The sequence below is a fragment of the Poeciliopsis prolifica genome, unplaced genomic scaffold (assembly GCF_027474105.1).
Source record: "Poeciliopsis prolifica strain line A6 unplaced genomic scaffold, Auburn_PproV2 SCAFFOLD047, whole genome shotgun sequence".
Lineage (NCBI taxonomy): Eukaryota > Metazoa > Chordata > Actinopteri > Cyprinodontiformes > Poeciliidae > Poeciliopsis > Poeciliopsis prolifica.
The window spans coordinates 3,594,101-3,615,181 of NW_026562422.1; the positions used below are offsets into that span (position 1 = coordinate 3,594,101).

Below are 21,081 nucleotides of genomic sequence, written 5' to 3' on the forward strand. Positions count from 1 at the left end.
TGCTGTTTCTCCAATCAACAGCTTGAAATTCAGGCATTGATGTCAATAATAATAATAAAAAAAAGTTGCACATTGCAGTTTTGTTAGATGAAATGATTCTACTGCAAATAAAACTGAGAAATCCTCCAGTGTAAATGTGCACAGCAGATTCCACAGAAGATTAGAAAGAGTCAAAACTGAAAAGCTCAACATGACAACAACAAAAGATGCTTTTTGGAGGGAACTTTTATACAATGCACTTGTTTAACCAATCAGCAGCACGCTCCAGTAATGGTCCAGTCAAAGTACGGATCTCAGGCTCAGACAGGACCTTAGGAAAGACGTGCAGAAACGAACGTCCGCTCGTCTCAGCGGACCGAGGCCACGTTGGGAAGAGGAGCGGGCCAAAACATTCCTCCATGACAAAGAGAGACGGAGAGAGAAGCTGATAAAGTCATGGAGAAAATGAGATTTACTACAGCGACAGGTGGGGCGTTTACAGGCTGTGGGACGCGGAGCTTCTCCGTACCGTCCTGAATGAATTTCCTTCTGAACCCAATAAACTGGGTATTTTTTTCCCCTTTCTTTCCAATTCAAAGTATTTTTGATTGAATGCTATAGTTTTACCAGACAGAATGAAAAAGAAACAGAAAAAAAAACTGTTGAGAGACGATTTGTCTTACAAGCACAGTAATAAGAATTAGATATAAAATAAAACAAAGAAGAAAAAAGTAAATAACCCCCATCACTACTAAATTTAGATCTTTCCTCCTTCCAACCAAAGACATACATTGTGAAATATTGCTGCTACTTCAAGCTGTAAGAGCTAAAAATGCCCTGAAGAAGGTTTGGACCGTAAGGAAATAATCGTTTCTGAAAAGTCACCAGACCCTCTGCACGAAGCACAGCTTTATCAGGATAACGCATCATCAAAGTCATCAATAAGTAGACGCAAATGTCCAAGTGATAGGAATGCTCTTTATTCACGTTTCAGTTGTGATTGGGATTCAGATAACAGAAAACAGATTACGAGAATTTTTTTTCATTACGAGAATTTTTTTTCACAACTTTACAGCTTCTCCATGACCTCATCTATGACTGATAGATAAAAAACTGTTTTTATGCTACAAAAAATGAATTTAGATCAACCTCTTGTTAGCACGTTCTGTACTGAAATGTCCAGTGTTCCAATATCAAAACACTTCTCCGACTGGATCTGACGTTTCTGCGTTCAGCGGGTGATCTTGTAGACCTCTTCGCCAACATGCAGGACGCCCGTCTTCTTGACGGTGTGCAGCTGCCCGAACAGCGGCGCCTTTTTGTAGATGTGCTTCTCTGATGGCTTACACAGTCGATAGCTGTGGAAAGAATTTCTCGTCAGGCTACGCTGCACTGTAAAAAAACCTCATCGTGGTGAAGAGAGAGCCGAGTCAAAAAGCAAAGTTCTCGATTTACCAGTCCATCTACATTTCTACCCTCATCTATGGTCATGAGCTTTGGGTCATGACCGAAAGAACGAGACCGAGGATACAAGCGGCAGAATTTTTTTTTTTCCTGTAGGGTGGCTGGGCTCTCCCTTAGAGATAGGGTGAGACACTCAGTCATTTGGGAGGGAATAAGATTAGAGCCACTGCTCCTCCACATCGAGAGGAGCCAGTTGAGGTGGCTCGGGCATCTGGTCATGATGCCTCCTGGACGCCTCCCTGGTGAGGTGTTCCAGACACGTCCCACCGGGAGGAGGCCCCGGGGATCAAATTTGAAACTCAAGAGCAGAACATTATATTGTACAGATTTATTATATTTCAAAGTCCACACATTCAAAACGCAATGTGTATTTACATCGAAATAAAAAGAAAAAATCTGGGTGAAGCTAAATTTTTCAATTTCTTTTGCGTTACAAACTTAATAGCTACAAACTACTAACAGTTAAAGTATTTTTGACTGAAAAGAAATTAGAAAATTTAGCTCGTCATCTTCATAAAGAGACCAAGCTTTTCCATGTACTCCAACTTGTTCAGGAACAGCAGCTGATTTAATCTGGGTATAACCCTTCAGGCGTTTTTGGTAATTTTGGCACTGCCAGTTAAGCATTAAGTATATTCATGCTTTAGCGTGACCTCGTCAAATTTCAATGTTCAGATTTAAAAACTGATGTTCACACATGGCTTTCATCCAATCTGACTGAGGTTGTTTAGCTTTATTGCTAAGGAAAATCTGAACAGCTGCTTGAAGACAGACTTATAAACAATTATACACCATGATACTAGAGTAGCTTTCAATAGGGAAAATCATATTAATGTCAGCGGAGAGGGGGGGGGAAGGGGGGGGAACTATGTGGAAGGATCTGGAGCCATCTTGTGGCAAAGCTGCAAATTGCAACCAACTTTTCTTAATCTCCAAGTGTTGAACAGGAGAAAAAAACACTAAACTAAAACTGTTAAACTGTTTCCTTTGGTTGTTACTGGCAACTCTGCTAGTGCAACTATAAATAGCCTGTTAGAAAACAAAACAAACAAACAATAAAAGTAACGCCTGTAAGAACGATCTGAATGTCAGCCGGCAGAGTTGCGATTAGAGCAGATCGATCACAAGGTGATTTAAAAAAAAAAAAAAAAAAGGAGCAGTCTTGCAATGCTCTCTTTGTAAATTATCACTAAAATCCCAGTTCATGTCCCACCCTCCAACATAAGGAGAGTGGGATTAAATCTCATACTGCCACCACTCACAAGCTGTCAAGTCTTTAATCCTCATAGCACAATCCAAACTACAAAACGCATCACTTTCCATACAGTCACCTTTTCAGCGTTTCCAGCGGCTCTTTCCTGCTCATCACACCCGTCTCTGGGTCAACTGTGGTCAAAATGCACCTACAAAAAACGGAGAAAAAACCAGCATAAAAACTGACTGCAGGTTGAGTTTGCCTCCATCCTAATCAAATGGGGGCAAACTGTTGCTCGTTTGCAGCTGGCTCCGTCGGCAAACGAGGAGGTTCTGTGCGCAAAGCGTCCAACCGCATTACCTTCCACATGACATTACACGCTGCAGCCTCACGCTGCCAATCTGGATCTCTTCCCAAGAATCCTGAAAAAGCAAAGCAGTTGGAGATAAATTTAGTCCCTGCTGTTCGCCTCGAAAAGGGCGAGCTATTAGTCAGGAGCAAACAGACGAGTGAGAATTTATCCGGGCAGCAGAAGATAAAAGAACAAATACTTGAAAAGCAAAGATGTTAAATCTGTTTTTTTTAAGACGTTTTATAGTAGTTGTTTTTTTGTTTTTTTTGTCCAACTGACCAACACACCTCAGCGAATGGTTCACAGTCGCCTATCACAATGCTTGGGCGGAAGCGCTCCGTGGTGACCTCTTGGTCCAGTTTGCTGCTGAGATCCTTAACTGATGCCTCCGACAGCAGCATGATGGGCCCATAATCTGGGTACGCCACCTGCTGGATGACCCAATAACTAGACATTAAGTTCAGTAGATGAGCAGACTCAGGGTGCGTTCACACCAGCGCAGTTTAGGCAAACTCGGGTTTGTTCACTTGGAAAGTCCGGTTCGCTTGGGGTAGGTGTGAACGCGCAACCGAACTCTGACGTGGGGACACAGCGATCCAACTTTTTTTTTTTCCACTTCTGATACCGATATCTGAGATACAGCATCGGCCGATAACGATCAAATGCAGAAAAGCGGTGCTGAGTTGACTTAAAACGTTCCTTTTTTTTGTTAAGCACAGACATGTGCTGAATTACAAATTTACTTGATAACACACACTTAAATATAACAGCTTCACAAACTCGGTTCGTCTCGCGAACTCTCGGTTCGTCTCGCGAACTCTCACGAATGCATATGTGAATTTTGTGAAGAAGATAGTTGAGGTCAGTGTCTTCTTCACAGGTTTTTCTGTCATTTCCTTCGGTACTTTACGATGCAGTGCCTCCGAAGGCCAGGGAATGAACAGGTTTTGGATCTTTTGAAACGACGAACCGCAACAGCTAAAAATACAGCAAATGCTGCCAATTTGGTCCCCAATCGAACCGGATGTACTGGTGTAAGAACACCTTGTAACATCTGTGAATTGAACTCAGGAGCAGCATTTAATGGCTACCTCAAACTGGGGGAAAAGAGGCTCGCTCTCAGCTGGCCTCCTTGGCTTCATGTGAGGCTCATAATGCACCAAACGAAATGTTTTCTCGCCCCCGAGAAAAGTGGTGAGCCAATGGGACACCTTGTCGCCGCAGTCCCTGCCCTGAACGTCCTTGCTAAACACTCTGCAAAGGAAGAAAAAGATTTTAAAATCAATGCATCATAAAAACCAACCTGAAAGGGAGGCTCAGTGTAAAACCTGCTTTAATACAAAATGTAATGATTTGACTTCAGGGTTGTAGCAAACGCAGAAGGATTTGTTTTGACTTGCTGTATGAAGCAGCCAATCAGACGTCAGGGCCTGCCGTAGTCCCACCCACTGAGTTTGATGGTTCAAATTATTTCATGACTTGCTTTAGCTCCAATACATGAAATTATTTCTGACATCTAGTTTTCAAAAATGAAATCAATGCATTAAATGGCGGCACAAATAGTTGATTCTATAACCAACAAATTATTTCAGTATTTATTCACAGAAATGATTTTTCTTTTTTCTTTGGAAGTCACACATTTAAATATTTATTCCATGCAATTTATAATAAAAATAAACAAATAAATTGATAAATATTTAAATAAAACAGTTTTTCTTCTGGGAATGACTGGGAAGAAAGAAAAAGATGAACCTCCGGAGGATTCAAAATGTGTTTTTTTGTTTTGTTTTTTCCAAGAATTTGAAGCAGATAAATCTTTGCAGAAAATAAGTGTTTTTTTTCTTCAACGTTACATAGAAAATGTATGCATTTTTTAGAACAACAGAGCTAATTACTGCTCTGACTCTGTTGTTCTTTCAGCGAATGGTTAGTAAGGATTATTTGATTAGTTGATGATTATTTGACGATTAATTGTTTCAGCCTTAAGTTCCTTTAGTTCTTTCAAAATTATTTAAAGCAATACATACATATATTTTCCAGATATAACCCAGCAAAGTGAGAAAACTATTCTTTAGGATTTTGGTGGAATTTTTTTTTTTTAGTTAATTTGCAGGTAAACCGTGGAGGCCATGATACCTGCACTCGAGGACGGGATTCTCAGGCTGTTTCACCAGAAACCTCAGCTCCTCCATGCCTGGTCCATTCAAAGCGGCGAAGCCGTCCTGGCAGGACAGGGACACCAGGACCAGACGGGGCTCCTGTCTGGCCGTCACCATGTTCCCTTCCTCCGTCACCACCAGCCAGTGTCTGCAAACACACACACACACACACACACACACACACCCACACACACACCCCCACACACACACACACACACACACACACACACACACACACACACACACACACAGGTGGACCTTTCACAGCTGCAACATTCAGCATATCTGGATCACCTCCAAAACCCGGGAGATAAAAAGCTCCGCACTCTGAACTTGGCACAAACACGAACCTGGACTGGTTACGTAAGACTGTTCTGGAGCGCAAAACGTCTTCCACACTTTTCAGATTCTCATTTCTAAAACATTTCTGAAAAGCGGATCCTCATCCGTCCGCTTCACAGGCACGCACGACTTTATCTTGGCGCAACGTGACGAAAGTGTGAACGTGAAATCAACAATTAGTAGCCTGCATGCACGTTTCTGATAGCATCAAAAGCAATGAGAGCAACAACAACGACTCCAACTATTTCTTAGGCCTGCGTCTGCAGACGGTGAACTTGCTCATGATGTCAATTTAACAATTCAAAGAGCACAAAAGGGTTAGATTAGATCAGGTTTTTTTAAAGCAAATCTGGAACAAACGTCTAGAAAACTACAAAAAACTACTGTCAATGTTTCATCTTTTTAATGAAACATTGACATAAAAAAAACCCCCAAAACACCTGTTTAGATTTGCAATTGATCAAAGTGGAGCATCCACCAAACTAGAGGTTTGATGATTTGGTGACACTTTATTCGACGTGCGTAAGACTGACATGACACCGTCATGAACATGAAGGAGTCTTCATGAACGGTTATGACTGTTGTCACGAAGTGTCAGTCGGGAAACAATGACGCTTTTAATGCAAAGCTGCTTCAAAAGTTGCATTAAAAGTCCCAACCTTGCACGGTTTCGCAAACAACGTCACTTTAGTGGAAAGTTGGCCGTTTCACTGGACTCTCAATGCCGCCTGCAGAGCAACTTGGTCTTCAAAGTGTCATGACTTACCGAATGACACTCCATGACAACAGTCACAGAAATTCATAGACTCCTTCATGTTCATGACAGGCATTGTGTCATGTCCATGTGCACCCCGTCAAAATAAAGTGTTGCCGATGATTTTGATTACCTTCAGAAAATAATAATTATAATGAATGTTTTCTTCTTGGTCTGGGACATATTTTGTAAATAATTGTGGTAATTTTTCAAAAATTTTTTTTGAGGAGGAGCAAAAAAAAAACAACCTTTGAAATGTGACGTCATGACAGAAATTCATGGCTCGCTTCATAACTGATGACGATTTAATGACGTAAAGCAGGTTGAGGAGCCTTATTGCTCATTGGATGATGTCATTTAAACCATGATGCGGAGTTCAGGCTCAGACCTGTGGAGGAGTTCAAAGTTCAAGCCGCGCATGAATGACCCGACGCCTCTTCTCAGGCCCGTCTATGTGCGGGTTGAAAATCGAACCGAGTGGAACCTTGGACATTGGTGACAGATTAAAAATAAATGCAAATAAACAAATAAAATAAATGAAAGCCCGCTGGGTGCAGCCGCTCTCACTCACCGGTCCTCCAGCTCTCCAGCCTTCAGCCCCATTTTCTGGCACTCTGCGACGCTCACAGGCACCGCTTTGCCCGACTTGAGAGGGTGAACGAGGATCTGCGACACGACGCCCACGCGGACGGCTTTTTCTGGCTTCCGCATGTATTTATATCCGAGTCCAAATCCCAGAAGTGCGGCTCCGGCTGCGCCGACCAGAAGAGCCGCTTTCTTATTCTGGGCCAACGCGTTCGCAGCCAGCTCCTTCAGATCCATTTTGGACTCGCCTCCTCGCAGACTTTTCACTCGACTGCGAACTTTTTATTAAAGAGACAGCGGGCGTCCGCGGTGCGACGTTCACTGACACGCTCGCGGGGTGGTTAATGAGACGCGCTCTCCTTGTGTCATGAAAGGCCAATGAAGGCAATTTGACTTTCTCACGCATATTTCTGACAGTCTTAATCAAAGTAACACACACACGCACGCACGCACGCACGCACACACACACACACACACACACACACACACACACACACACACACACTTTTCCCTGCTCAGTTCAAACTGAACATTAAAGGCATAGTTCAAGATTTTAATTAGAAAATCAACTTTTTTTAAATTTATTTTCTTATGACGTTGTTCCCTCATCAAAAACATACCTGGATTTCTTTGATTGTTTCGTGCATGTTGGAAACCTGCAGAGACCTGCTCAGAGCTGCAGTTTTCAAGCTTCAGCCTCACGGAGCAGCCCTGCCTTCAGGCTCCCCCACTCAGCTCCTTCAGACTAGCCAACAGTAATTAGCAAACACCTGGTGTGATCCACTGAGCTCATCACACCAGATACGTCTCAGAGCTACGCTGGTAAAAATGTTGTTAAAGGGTTCATGAAGGAGCCATGTTGAGATGACTTCCTGAAGGCGGGGTTTCAGAAAGAGCAGGAGTTTCTTAAAGAGACAGAGGCCCAATTTCAGGGCGTTAAATCACAAATAAAATTTTCTTTTGCGTCATGTTTGATATAAAGCCTTTTTGCAGTCACTAAATGTAGCACAAGACTGTGCTACAAAATGACACCATGTGCATAGAAATACACAACACTGCCCCTTTAAATCAACAACCTCCCTACAGAAGCTCACTTCAAAAAGTCCTGAACAATCCCTTTCATAAATGACACAAACTTTGGGCCCACTCAGGGCTTTTTATATCTTCTTTCTTTAAAACCCGTTGCCAAGTGATGTAATGCCATCGCTGACCTTCTCAGTGGACCTATTTTTGTCTTTGACATAGATAGCCAGGTCTGTGGCCAAAGTAGAAAACAGCAGATGCTTTAGCGATAGGGGGTCAATACAGGGATTTGTCCAGTCGACACTCCTTCTGTTGCTTCTCCGTGGTCCACGTCTAATGGCTCCGGGCAGATACACGGGCTCAGGACCGGCCCGCACAGCCTGCTTGGGAAGGATGGAGTGCCGAGCAAATTTTGACTATGACAAAAAAAAAAAAAACACTAATTACCCTCGGCTGCTGACAGTTTGATGGGATAATTCTGCTCTTAGCGGATTAGCGGATCAGTCTCAGTATCTGCTCTGCAAGTTTGGTTCTGTTTAGTGACGTTTTCTTTACAAAATAATTAACAGCAGTGGTTCGTTGCCTTGCAGTCAGAAAAAAAAACAAAATAAAGAAATCCCCCCCCAAAAAAAACAACATTGCAACTATGAAGAACGGTGGTGGCAGCATCATGCTGTGGGGATGCTTTTCTTCAACAGGAATGCTGGTCAGTGACTGACAGTACACTCATCGAACTACACTAGAAAGAGGAGAACGACAATGGAATGGTGTGGACGAAAAAACATTTTTGTGATAGAATGGCCTAGTCAAAGGCTAGATCAAAAAGCAGTTGAGAATCTGCGGTAAGATTTTAAAACTCAAGCCCGCGGATGTTTTCCATCCGATCTGACTGAGCGCTTAGCTTTTTTAAGAAAAAATGTTAAGAAAAAATTTTTGTATTAGAACGTGAAAAAAAAAAAATCAAAAAAGTCTGATCTTAAGTTAGAAAATGTGAAACTGTTTAAAACTTGTGCTAGCTACTTTTGATCCATATAATGGTCTATCAATAAGCCTGTCACATTAAGTAGTCAATCAGTCAATCATATGATAAATGAAAATGAGATCAATCATTTCCGTTTTGATGATTAACATTTTTTGAAGGAATTGATTGTTTACAGAGACTTCATAATCTGATCTAATGTGAGTTATGTTTTCGGTTGTGTGTGGTTTTGATTTTGCATATTTAAAATATCTTCAACATGAATTAATGTGTTTACCAACTCATTAATTAAGTGTTCCTCACAAAATCAATGCTTATTGGTCTCTGATAGAGAAAAAATGCATTATTGTGCCACAAACAACACATTACTTGAAATAGTCTCGAAAAAACAACAACAAAAAAACAATGTTATCGCTTATCGCAATAATTACTGGGACAATTTATCGTCCAGAAAAAAATCTTTTGTCATTTGATCTACTTACCACCTGAGTATCATATTTTTTTGCACTGTTGCTCCTCTGGATGCTGTTTCAAGACTTTGACATCAACATATTTCATACAGTTTCCATTAAAACAGTGGATGCAGCCGCTCTCTGTGTACTGGAACAGAAGGGAAGAGCAAAATGAGTAAATTCACGCTGAGCTCATCTTTCTCACTCCGAAGAGAAGTGCAACATTAAGTAAAGCTGTGAAATGTGTTTATTGCCAGTCATCTATTTATATTGCTGGCTATTTTTATTTCTCACTAAGGTTTGCACAGATCTTATCCTCACATTTCAATGAATAATTGTGTACAATAAAGGCCAGTCTAAATGGTAGATAAGCTGAATTTGTACAGCACTTTTGTAGTTGCGCTCATCAACAAAGTGCCGGATTCACCCAATCACACTCAGAAATGTTTATGGACGACACGCAGACTCTCTGTCACCGCCACCAATGTCCTAAAGTTACAATAGCTTATCGTTCCAGATTCTGTCCAGTCTGAACAGCAGACCAGGCAGCCAACTATCCAGGATGTTTCTTTGGATATTAGCAATTTAATGTGACTTGCACTTCTTCCTTTGAATGATGCATTTTCTCTCTTCATTTTGTAAGATAGCCATTTTGTTGCCCCACACTGAGCAAAATGCAGCAGGGTTCACCTTTTAGCAAACTTAGATCTATGTTTGTTTGGACTGCATCTAGATCAGGAGTGGATGTTTCACTTCTGATAAGATACCGATATTGCAGTTCTGAGTGTTGTCCGATACCGATATTGATACAATATCAGCAGAAATCATGTACACTTTTATTAATTATCTTGTTGTGTGGTGCGTTAGAAAATGTTTGATGGAGTGATATTCAGTAGGTATGAGACCAACAGACCTATTTATTAACCAGAAGGTGGTTCAGACTAAATCCTGGAGCGGAGTGTTTGTATAGGAAATTTTAGATCCAGGTTGATATAATCCGATACTTCTGGCTGATATCACACCGAGTTCTGATTTCTGATATTGATATCAGATCGGGACACCCCTAATCACAATTTAGATGAGCTTTCCCATCTTCCCCAAACAAAGTGGAATATCCGAGAAGATGAACACTGGTCCATTTAAAGCAGCCAAGCAATTCTGAGCGTAAAAACTGTTCACTGTTCTACTATGTGAGGATATTATGGTTCAGATTAATAAAGATGATGGTCCCACCAAAGGGAGGCTTAAACATACTTGAACTATGTCAGATAGAAAAATCTCATAGGAGACCCAACAAGTGACGTTGTGAACATAATCAATACTGCATAGAAAGTCTACTTTCCTGCACTTATTTTAACATTTCATAATTTTTTATAAATATATATATATATATATTAAATACATGAAAAGCTGTTGTTTAAATGTTGACTGTGTACCTCTGGCTGCATTGGTCTTCCAGTAAAAGCGCTTCCTTGTCAGTGTTAGGGCTGCACTCTCTTGGGCAACATAAAAAGGAGTTGGTTGCACCACTTAGACTCGTGACTGTAGGTTGTCCAGATCTGGAGTTCAGTCAACATTCCCATGGGGAAACCATCTGGGCCCTAATAGTCATTTCTATACATTCAGCAGGATTTTCTTCCTCAGCACATATTGATAAAATATGCGCTGACAGTCATGGTAAAGAGCAAGTGCATCCTCTTTTAGCTGGTTAATTCCTCAGCAACGATAAGCTCATACAGAAGACCGCTCCTCGGGATATCACTGATAAACTAGGTTATTAAAAACTCTTCAGTCAAATAGCGTCTCTAAGGTTTTCAACCGGTTTCTACATCTTGTCTGTTATGTTGGGTCGTACGTTTTGGTCCTCATACATTGGCTGTGTTTCCATTACAAATGTGAGCAAAACTTTGTCTACATCCAACTAAGAAACCATTAATGCAATTAAAATCACATGTGAATGAGTATGTTCACGCGACAAGTCATTTTAAAAACGCCGCGCTCTCATCCTTCTACCACTTCCTGTCATCTTCTTCTTCTTTTTCTTCTTCGTTTACGCCATTGGCAGCATCTGGTTGTGGATCATGTGACACTGTGTGTTTACATTGTAGGTTTGCTAAATTAACCAATTTCGATACGGCCAAACAACAAAATTTTTGATTGACAAGATTTTCCTTTTTAATTCAACTGTGTGAATTTCTGTTTATGAAATGTCAAATTGCTCAATTTCAGGTAAGTGAAAATGCAGTCTTTTTATACTCAGGACTTCACTTGTCGAGTCAGATTATTATGTATTTGAAGTTCTATTAATTTAATTCTACAAACTGGCTGAGACCAGGTAATTATCTCTGTAAATTATGTTCAAAAATCTGTAAAACTGATATGTGTGCTTTCTTTTTGCCTTGACTGCAAGAAACTCCCTTCTACAAAATGTAATTATGAACATGTTTGCATCTTAAATTACGTCAGAATTTATCAAGCCACAAAGGACATCAACAACATAACAAAAAACTCAAAACCAGTCATTTTATTGGCAAAATATTCATGTTTTACTGTTGACAGATTTAAGGCCCATAAGTATTCTGCAAGAACAAAGAACTTTGTTCTCTCTCCCAAAGCTGCAAGAACATTTTTGTTGCCTGTTGTCAAGAAAATATGAGGAAGTGGGAGAGACCTCTTTGGAGTTCTGCACTTTTTTTCTAATTTCCCTGTTCTTGCTGATGTACAGGCCTGTAAAATTAATTAATATTCCTGAAATATAGCTTCTGTCATTGCTCAAGTATTTTTTTTTAAACCTTTGCATACAATTAACAATAGGTTCTTATTTTGTTGGTGAAAGAATCGAAAGCATACGTTCCTTTTCTTTAATAATCATATGTAAATGTGTATGTCAGTCCAGCACAACAGGTTGATGCTGCTACATGATTTCATCCTCTGAGGAGACATCACATCATTTCTTATTTGCATGTAATACGTGCACCGGTTTAGTCTGTTAGTCCCAGATTTCACCCAACAAAGCAAACGGTAAAACACGTTAAATGACAAAAAAAAAAATAAAATAAATACATTGAATAAATACATTTAAAAAATCCAAGTACAGATATGTGGTGAAATTGTGTCTTAGGAAACTGGCCAAAATATGTAGATGTTGCCGTTCATTTAGAATTTCTAATGTTTTCTACAAACCCAGAGAAAACTGGTAGAAAAGCGTCGGTGTTGGTAAAACCGTGACACTTACCCAGAGCTCTGCAACAAAATAAACTTGATAACTTTTCCAATGAGCAATAAGGCTCCTTAAAACTGAATTTATCGCAAGATTCATGGAGCAATTAAATAGCTGAGACCAAATCAAAGATGCTTAGTTTATAACCCCCAGTCATCTGTTGAAGTAATAATGAATACAGTGACAAAAAAGGATGTACTTTCTCTTTAAAGGGGTACAGTTTGTCCCCTTGATTGATTTTGTCAGCTGCTTATTTGTAAAGTCACAGAATACAATGATAAGCAAATCGAAATAATTCATCTTCAGGGGTTAAAATGGAGTCGTTCCTCCTCGAAATGAAGCAAATGCGACTCTGCATCATGCCCACCCACTGACAAACCACCAAATTGTACCCAGGAATACGTGAGACTTTAGCTGAAAGAGAACTTTTTTCTGAACCATCAATCATCCCGATTCCGTCTATTCAAGCAAAGCTGTCTGTGACTGACAACCAACTAATTACACATTGTACCAACATGGTAACCCCCCTCCCATCTGCCCCAACAGACTCCAAAAAAAGCAAACAAAAAAAAACAACAACCCACAATTGAATCTACTGTTTGTTCCAGATGTGATCTGCACATCTCTGTGCACATTATGTGTAATGTGTATTGTTGCGTTTCGGCAGGTCTTCTATCCTCTGTGTTCTGTTGCCATCAATGAAAATGCTCTAAGGAAATGCCTAAGAGACTTTCCTGCCTGAAAAGCAAAGTAGACACAGCATACTGTCAAACACAGCTCCGTAATATTAGGAAAACATAACATTGTCAGTCATTGTTGGATATTGTGATGAAATTAACATTTGGATTTAAGCCACATTTTAGAATCTGTACAGCTTAAATCGTTTGACGTCTATTTCAGTTGTTGACACACAACAGAAAGTCCATCTAAGTGTAAACTATTGGAAAGCAGTGTTATTGCCTGAATTATAGCTACCAAATATTGTACCAAATATAATTTTTTACTGATATTGCATTAAAAAATTGCAATAATATGCTGTGCTGTGCAGTGGAAAATAATTAGCCTAGTTTAGCATAATAACCTCAGGCAGCAAAAAACGGCTAACCTATGACAATTAGCTAAAAGAATTATCCTCGATCCAATTTTCAAGGTTCTTTATATTTGCAGCAGAAAGACGTCTTATCGGCATAAGTTTGTAGAAAAGCGAGTAAGCAGTCTGAGCGGTGAAAGCGAACGAGTCAGAGCCGATCGATGAGTCGCAGCTGATAAGGCGGACTGATACGGCTAGCAGCCTCCAAGTTGTAGCATTGCAACACAGATGTAGTTTGAGAAAACAGAAACAAAATTCATATCTGTCATCCCTAGTGAAATTGTACAAATTATATATCGACGAGAATAACACTGTGTCAAATTGATAAGAATCATTTCTTATTGTTCAAAAGAGCTAAAATTAGGATGGGACTGACTAAGCTTCTACCAGTTATTCTTCACCAAGCACGGCAAGCATTTTACTACAGATACTATTGTTTATGATAACTTTGAATCTTATTTGAAATTTTTTAAAAACATCCCTGACAAATCAGAAAGAGTGTATTTATGGTTTATGTTGCCAAGAAATCAAATAGAAATATCCTTAGATACTCATTTGTGTTTTATGCGGGTTTTTAGTTGTTGTTTTTTTAGCCATTTTAAAATGCTTGATAAATTTTTTCTGATTGACAGACAATTCTACATGAAATATTTCTTCCATTATTCAGTACATAAATGTTACATATAGGCTAGAGATAATTACTGAACCGCAATGCATTTCTTTTTGTTTCCAGCTCTGGCTTTGGGGATTTTCTTGCAATATGGGTTAGAACATCAAACATCTAAATACTACAGTTTAGCTACCAGTCAACCAGATGAATGAAAGAAAATGAACCAAGACACTTTAACCTGCAGTAAATACAGTCCATCAAGCTCATTAAGACAAATTGATGATGAACGTAATTAAACTGAACTCGTGGTACGTCGTTTACTTCTAGGGTAAAACCAATCAAACTAAAGGATATTTCAATGTGTTATTGTCCGTGGCCACATTGTTTTTAGACTTTTCCACCTGACAAATTACATAAGTTTGTGCCTAGCACCAGCAATTTGGTTGGAGAGCACTGACAGTCAGGGTTCCAGCTACAGATGTGACTCATATGAAGTTAGTCGACTATTCCAGACTTGGTAAAGTTCTGATGGGTCACGAATGCTGTGAGAAATTCTCGCAAACTGCATTGTCTTCTAAGTAAGAGTGTATGACATGAAATCTGGTGTTCATAAAATGCCACATTTCTCATCAAAGCCCGTCTAGTAAAAAACTCCCAGCCAGTGGCCTTGTCGGGTGAAATAAGTGCCAGTGATTATTCTGGATCCCTGCTATGAAAGCTTGTGATTTATCCGAAAAGGAAGCCGTTCTTGAGTTGCCCCATGCAGTAGGTAAAATCCAAAATTATTTTGAAGAAGCCTATAAAAATTTTAATATACCGGTAGTGATGTAATGCAAAAGTTTACATATCTGGCTAATCGTTAGCCGCTAATGGTGCTAATGGAAAGCTAACTGAGTTGCTTTCCATTAAGCAAAAAGGGCTTTTTTATAGTATCTTAAACAAAGCAGGGAGACATTTGCTTGTCTCTTGTCCGCATCAGAGTCACCTTAGACAGAGATAAGCATTAAATATATATATTTGTCAAACATGGACTGGAATGTTGTACTGTGATAACAGAGAGCAAAGGGAGAGGAAAAGTGATTTATGAAACCTTTTCTATATCTGTGGAACAAAAATGGAGATTCTTTATAACAACAATATTGCTAAAATCTTGTCTCATAAACTCACCTCGTCTCGTGAGCTGGATATGTTGATACACCTCTAAACTTAAAAGATGAAGGAACAGCATGAGTAAAGGAAACATTTAGGAAGTAATGCCACACTCGTTAATGAAATTGCAAAATTCCTATTTGCTGCGGGGAAAACAAGATTCAGTTCTTGTTTCTCTTCATTTCACCGTCCCCTCACTTTGTTGATTTCACCAGCCGAGCATCCGATAGGCATAACATGCACCACGTTGTGTTCATGTGCCGTGACTCCAAACTGGTTGGACCTAACTCTGTTGAGGACACACACGCAAAGCCTCAAAATGAAACCCTTTTTTGACTGTTCTGTCTGCATTACATATTTGATCAAGACTTTGCTGTGTGCATAATCCTTTTTTTTTTTTTTTTTTGCGCAGTATACTCTTGGAATACCAGGATTGTAGCACCACGTACATCTAGTTGAAGTTAAGTGTTGTCATCACTTGCTGTGAAAGGCTAAACGGAGCTGCGTCTTTTAAACAGATTGAATGGAGACAGAATGTGTAGGCCTGTTGTTATGGAGCTTATGCTGGTGCATTGACGTGGACTGCACACACAGCCTGTTGATCCAGGATCCATGTAGTGAGGACAGGTACTGTTCTGCTGCAAGTAGGGATCTGAGAAAGTCATCTCCTGAGGGATCATGGTGGGTATGGAGCCCTGCAGCTTCTCTTTGCTTCTGTACCATAAGCAGGAGCATATTGTTTGGAAATGCAACACCTCGGTGTAAGCACCTTTTAAATCTTTAGCCTTCGGGGCGTCGTTGGCTACGACGGTGGACGAGGTTGAGGTCGAGAGCGGTAGAAGACGAACCACCTCCCCTCGGGGCTTGCCCACGGACATCAAGGCCTTCTGCTTGGCGTCCCGCCGCTCGTCCTCGGTGTTCATGGTCAGGAAGCGAAGCACGACGAGATTCAGGAACGCCCCGATCACCGTCAGGCCCATGAGGATGTAGACGAAGCAGAAAGCCACGTAGCGCGGGTCGTTCTGCAGCGCGTCGTCCCTCTGCAGGGCCACGTAATCTCCAAACCCGATGGTGGTGAGCGTGATGAAGCAGTAGTAGAAGGCGTGCAGGAAACTCCATCCCTCGCAGTGGGAGAACGCCGCGGCGCCCACACACAGAGTGCTCAAGCAGGAGAAGAAGCCGACCGTCACCATGTTCGCCATGGAGACCTCGGTCTGATGCATTCCCAGGCACTTTTTGGCTTGATGCAGCAGGTATCTGACGAACGTGTTGATGCGCTCTCCCAGGCTCTGGAACATTACAAGGGTGAGCGGGATCCCAAGCAGAGCATAGAACATGCAGAACACCTTCCCTGAGTCGGTGCTGGGTGCTGCATGGCCGTAACCTAAGAGGAGAGAGAATACATTACATATTTGTAACAGTGTGCAGGACGGCAAATATATGGGTCTTAAAAAACTGACCTCAGATGTCTTTCACTGGTCATTTTAAAGTAACACCAAATAGTAAATATTCTCAGCAAACTAAACACTCATAAACCAAGACTCTTAGTACTATAAGTTCAGTCCTAGTCTTTATGTTACACTCTTAACAATGGAAAGTGACTTTTCAGACCTGTTGAGTATTTTTTTCCCTTTTTTAATCAATTACCAACAATTCCACCAACTTTCCCTGTTGTAATTGGAGTGTTTTTTGGGGACTTGTGAAAGCACATGTTGTTTTGCTCTTCTCACTGAGCGGCAGATGCTACGGTCGGAAATTCTCCAGTCCAAGAACACTTCAGGTACCGCTCAGTTCGGATGCGGAGTCCGTGTCTTCGCACCTGGAGCCAAAAGCACTTCCTATCTGTCCAGGTCAAATCACCTCTAGCTCCTCCCCTTCCACTCAGGGCCAGAAGAGAATGTAAATATAAAATCAATCACTGCATTTGTATTTTCTGTTTTTGTTTGTATTTCTGATTGTAGACACAAAGTTAGTTTAAATAGTTGTTTTACTGTAACTTCTTGTAGGCTCCCAAGTGGAGTTCAGGCTTAAAAACCAAACCATCGAAACCACAAATCTAAAAGTAAGAAAATATTTTTTTTCTATAAATTACCAGAAAAAAATATATGTCTATAGTAATAATTTGTAGTCATAAGCATACCACAACCCGATTAATCTCTTTTACATCACCTATTATTGCCTTTAGAGTCTGTAATTGATTGATAATTTCAGTTAGCGACTTTTACGACATCAAATAGAAACTTTTCTTTCTTGTTTTAGCCAGTCTAAACTCTTTATGGTTTTATCCACCATCAATTATATGATTTTGAAATTGTGAAAGACTCGTGTTAAGAACATTTACAACCTAGCTGTGTAGACTATGTGCAGCTCCAGTAAGAGATGCTAACTGAGCTAATGGTGCTAATCACTACATTTTAAAAGTTAAGAACTGGTCGACAATGAACGCCATCACATGTTCTCTATTTCACTAAAATGAGTTATTTGTTGTGACTTTGGCCTATTGATGCCTCTGCTCATGAATAATTAATGAGCTCCAGCAACAAAACAGCTAACAAGTTTGTTGGTAAACCATTTTGTTGATGGATCATTTTAGACCTTTTCGCACTCAGAAGAAGCTTTTTTTTAAGAGCTAATGGTACATTTTTGGGTCCGTTAGTTTAATATTTGGTTAAACAAATGCAAATATAGGATCTGTCTTTTTAAAATAAAGACAGATAAAGAAAAAAAGCTAATGTAAAAGAAACAGTAAAGTGATAAATATCCTCTTAGTGAGACGCTAAAGAAAGTGCTGAGGTGAGAAGACTTTACCGTATGAGTCACCTGTAAACACCTACAAAATGTATTTGTTGTTTAATCTACATTTTTGATGAGTCTGTATCAAATCAACATGTATGGCATAGCATCATTACAGTTGTTATAATCACTATGCTAAATTAGGACTTGGATTAATTTAATCTTTTCTGTATAAAGTAGAGCAATTTCATCACGTTAAGTCTTTCATTAACATTTCCTGAAGAAACTAGAACACTTCTGGACTTTTACAGGAAGTAACCAGAGAGAACCCAATATACACAGTGAAATATGAATGCAAATCCAGCAGTGTTAAAGGCCGAGCCTCCAATATCGGTGAACTAAAACAATTCTGGCAAAAGTAAGTGGACAGAAAATGCCCCCACAGCGATATTAATGACTCATTACCGGCTATCCAGTTACGCTGGTTGGTTGATGTTCCCCCTGGTGGCACAACCAGTATAGGTTTACTTTTTTACATCAGGCCAAGTCCACATAGAAATCATTGTCTTGTGATCCTGTCCTGATGTTCAAAGTTATTTTCATAAAACCAACTCTTCTCGTTGAGGTAAAGAAAGCATGGCTTTGTTTGACCAAAACAAACAAATAAATACAATATTGTTGCTGAGCTTCCTGTATGTTACCAACAGGTATTCTTAAAATGCAAACTCTGCAAGCAGGTTCATTGCAGGGCTGCGTGACGTCCACCGCTATCTCTCACAGAAAACGCGTGGCACTAACTCAGGCAATACCTGACACACACCTGGACATTATTTCATTAAAATTGAACTGAAATTGTCAAGAGAGCTCAACTTTAGTCATATCAAAGCTTCAAAGAAATCAGTGACTGGAAATTGGCCTCAAAACCTCTGATTGGTGCATCTCTAAAATTAAGGCAAATTAAGTTAACCGAGTAACTTTTACAGCGTGGTGGGAAGAAATATATTAGAAAACACCCCCCTTAAAAATGCGGTGAAATGAAAAGACAAACAAACAAACAAAAAAATGCAAGTGAGCACATTCATTTGGCATATCTAATTTATTAGATTTATTTTGTGTTATTGAATAATCCACCGTTGTCTTTATTCCTCTAACTGAAGGCAAATATTACTTTCTTTAATTTTTATAATTCTTAGTTTTCTACGTAAAGTCGCTGATTCTAAAAGCCAGGCAAAAGGAGCAACAATTCACCTTTCTGACCCCAGAAAACATCAAAGAACGTGCCGTCTCACCTGGCGCGCGACGTGACAAATCCATGAAATATCTGACAAACAAACCGCGACGACACGAAATACTCTAGAGAGAGATGGGGGACGGGAGGTTGGGGAGGGGGGGACAGCCCGAAAGGCTCTGTCCCACCTGCGCTCACCTATGGTCGTGATCACAGTGATGGCGAAGTAGAAGGAGCCCGCGAATTTCCACTGGACTCCGGCTTTGTGAGGTTTGAACTGCAGGACGACGAGCTCGAGCTCCTCGAAGTTCGCTTTGGTCAAGTTGAACTTGCGCATGAGTTCGTGCTTCCTGGCGTCCAGCCGCCTCCTGTGACTCTTCTCCTGCTTGGACTCCAGGGTCTCGAAGACGGCCGCCCCGACCACCAGGTAGGTGAGGATGCTGATGATGAGCGCGAGCGTCCGGGCGTTCTGTCTCTTCATGGCGGCGAGATGAAAAGGTGGGGAGGGTGGGAAAAAAAAAAAAAGTCGGCCGCGCGCGCCAGCTGAGGCGCTCTGCGACCTTCTCTTGACGCGCTGCGGATCCAACAGAGGAGACTTTTGGAGATGGAGCCGCACCACCCCCACATCACAGTTGGGTTGCTACTGTAGGCTATTTGGACTATTTGTCACCGTCTTATATTTAGATACGGTAGAAAAGGAAGAAGAAGAAAGAAGGAGAAGAAACACGCAGGGCAATCCCACAGACTTTTTAAAAAAATTTTTTTGGAGTGGCAGCTCTAGCTAAACGCTTAGCTTTCACTAACAAAGTGCCTCAGCCTTCGGCTGAGAAGTTTGTCACATTACTAGATATGATCTTCTGAAATGTGGAAAAAAAAAAAAAGGAGAAGGAAACAGTGTTTATTTAAACATCCTGTTTCCTGTTGCTGCACAGGTCGTCTAGCAACCTGATGGCCATCCTTCCCCTATGTAAACATTGAGGAGAGTTCACACTGATGGATCCTCTTCCACTCAGTCTCTTGTAATTTTTTTTCTCCCCCCTCCGCAATCTTTGGAAGAGTACCAAAGATTATACTTACAGTTTTATTTGTTAATGTAATGAACCTTCCATGGCAGTAAAAGGTGGACCTATACACTCTGAAAACTGCTGGGCAAAAACAAACAAACAAAAAAAAACATGTTTGGGTAACCAACACAAAGATGCACAGGTTTTCAAAAGCTGCTTTCTTCCATGCATGTTGGCCTTGGTGTGTGGAAATGTACTCCAGTTTTCAGTAACCAGGGAACTTCTCCGGGGTCTTGATCACCCCCACACTCCCATGTTTCAACTGTATTTGTCAGGGTAAAAGCAAATGGTCGGGGCAGAAGTTTAACCCAAAACAGTCAGACGGTGAGAAGTGTCTGTTTTTGTGGAGGGGAAGAGTTTGGTGTTTTGAATTGTTTGTAAGAACATCAGCATAAACCCATTTGGCCAGGACTACAAATGTACACACAAATCATGGTTCGGTATTCCGGTTTTAAAGTCTTGGTATGTTTTCAGTTCCTTTCAATCGAGAGAAACAAACAGAAAGTGGCCGCTGTAAAACTGACTGGATGGGTAGACGACTATGTAAAAATAAAACCGCTTGAAATGGTTCATATTGTCTCCTAAGATTAAAAAAAAAAAGACAGACATTTAAAACATTTTAAAAAAACTGTTGTTATTTTTGGAAGATAGACAATCCAATGTACCAGAGTTACTTGAATGCACCTTAAAAGTGTTGGAAAAG

At 40.5% G+C, this 21,081-nt stretch overlaps 2 protein-coding genes across 3 annotated transcripts; both read right to left on the reverse strand.

The window, feature by feature from the left end:
- Nucleotides 1-937: 937 nt before the first annotated feature.
- On the reverse strand, nucleotides 938-7,128 carry marc1 (mitochondrial amidoxime reducing component 1). Of its 2 annotated transcripts, none has more exons than XM_055057405.1 (7): nucleotides 6,817-7,128; nucleotides 5,127-5,297; nucleotides 4,082-4,244; nucleotides 3,278-3,418; nucleotides 2,999-3,060; nucleotides 2,775-2,846; nucleotides 938-1,337 (listed from the first exon to the last, which is right to left on the reverse strand). In XM_055057405.1, exons 1-7 carry the CDS (start codon nucleotides 7,065-7,067, stop codon nucleotides 1,211-1,213), a joined length of 987 nt encoding a protein of 328 aa, XP_054913380.1. In that variant the 5' UTR covers nucleotides 7,068-7,128; the 3' UTR covers nucleotides 938-1,210. The 2 variants fall into 2 exon arrangements, with proteins under 2 accessions (XP_054913380.1, XP_054913379.1); XM_055057404.1 differs by having other exon boundaries at nucleotides 3,278-3,421.
- Nucleotides 7,129-11,820: 4,692 nt separating this feature from the next.
- On the reverse strand, nucleotides 11,821-19,941 carry kcnk3b (potassium channel, subfamily K, member 3b). The gene is given in 3 exon segments (XM_055057014.1): nucleotides 11,821-16,737; nucleotides 19,513-19,816; nucleotides 19,819-19,941. Coding segments are annotated over 3 exon segments (1,320 nt in total). The 3' UTR covers nucleotides 11,821-15,844.
- Nucleotides 19,942-21,081: the final 1,140 nt, after the last annotated feature.

Coding starts and splice junctions, on each gene's coding strand:
- marc1 (XM_055057404.1), bottom strand. CDS start 7,067: ATGGATCTGAAGGAGCTGGCTGCGAACGCGTTGGCCCAGAATAAGAAA. Junction 4,245..5,126: donor AATCCCGTCCTCGAGTGCAG/GTATCATGGCCT, acceptor CTTCCTTTGCAG/AGTGTTTAGCAAGGACGTTC. Junction 3,061..3,277: donor ACTGTGAACCATTCGCTGAG/GTGTGTTGGTCA, acceptor TTGCTTTTTCAG/GATTCTTGGGAAGAGATCCA.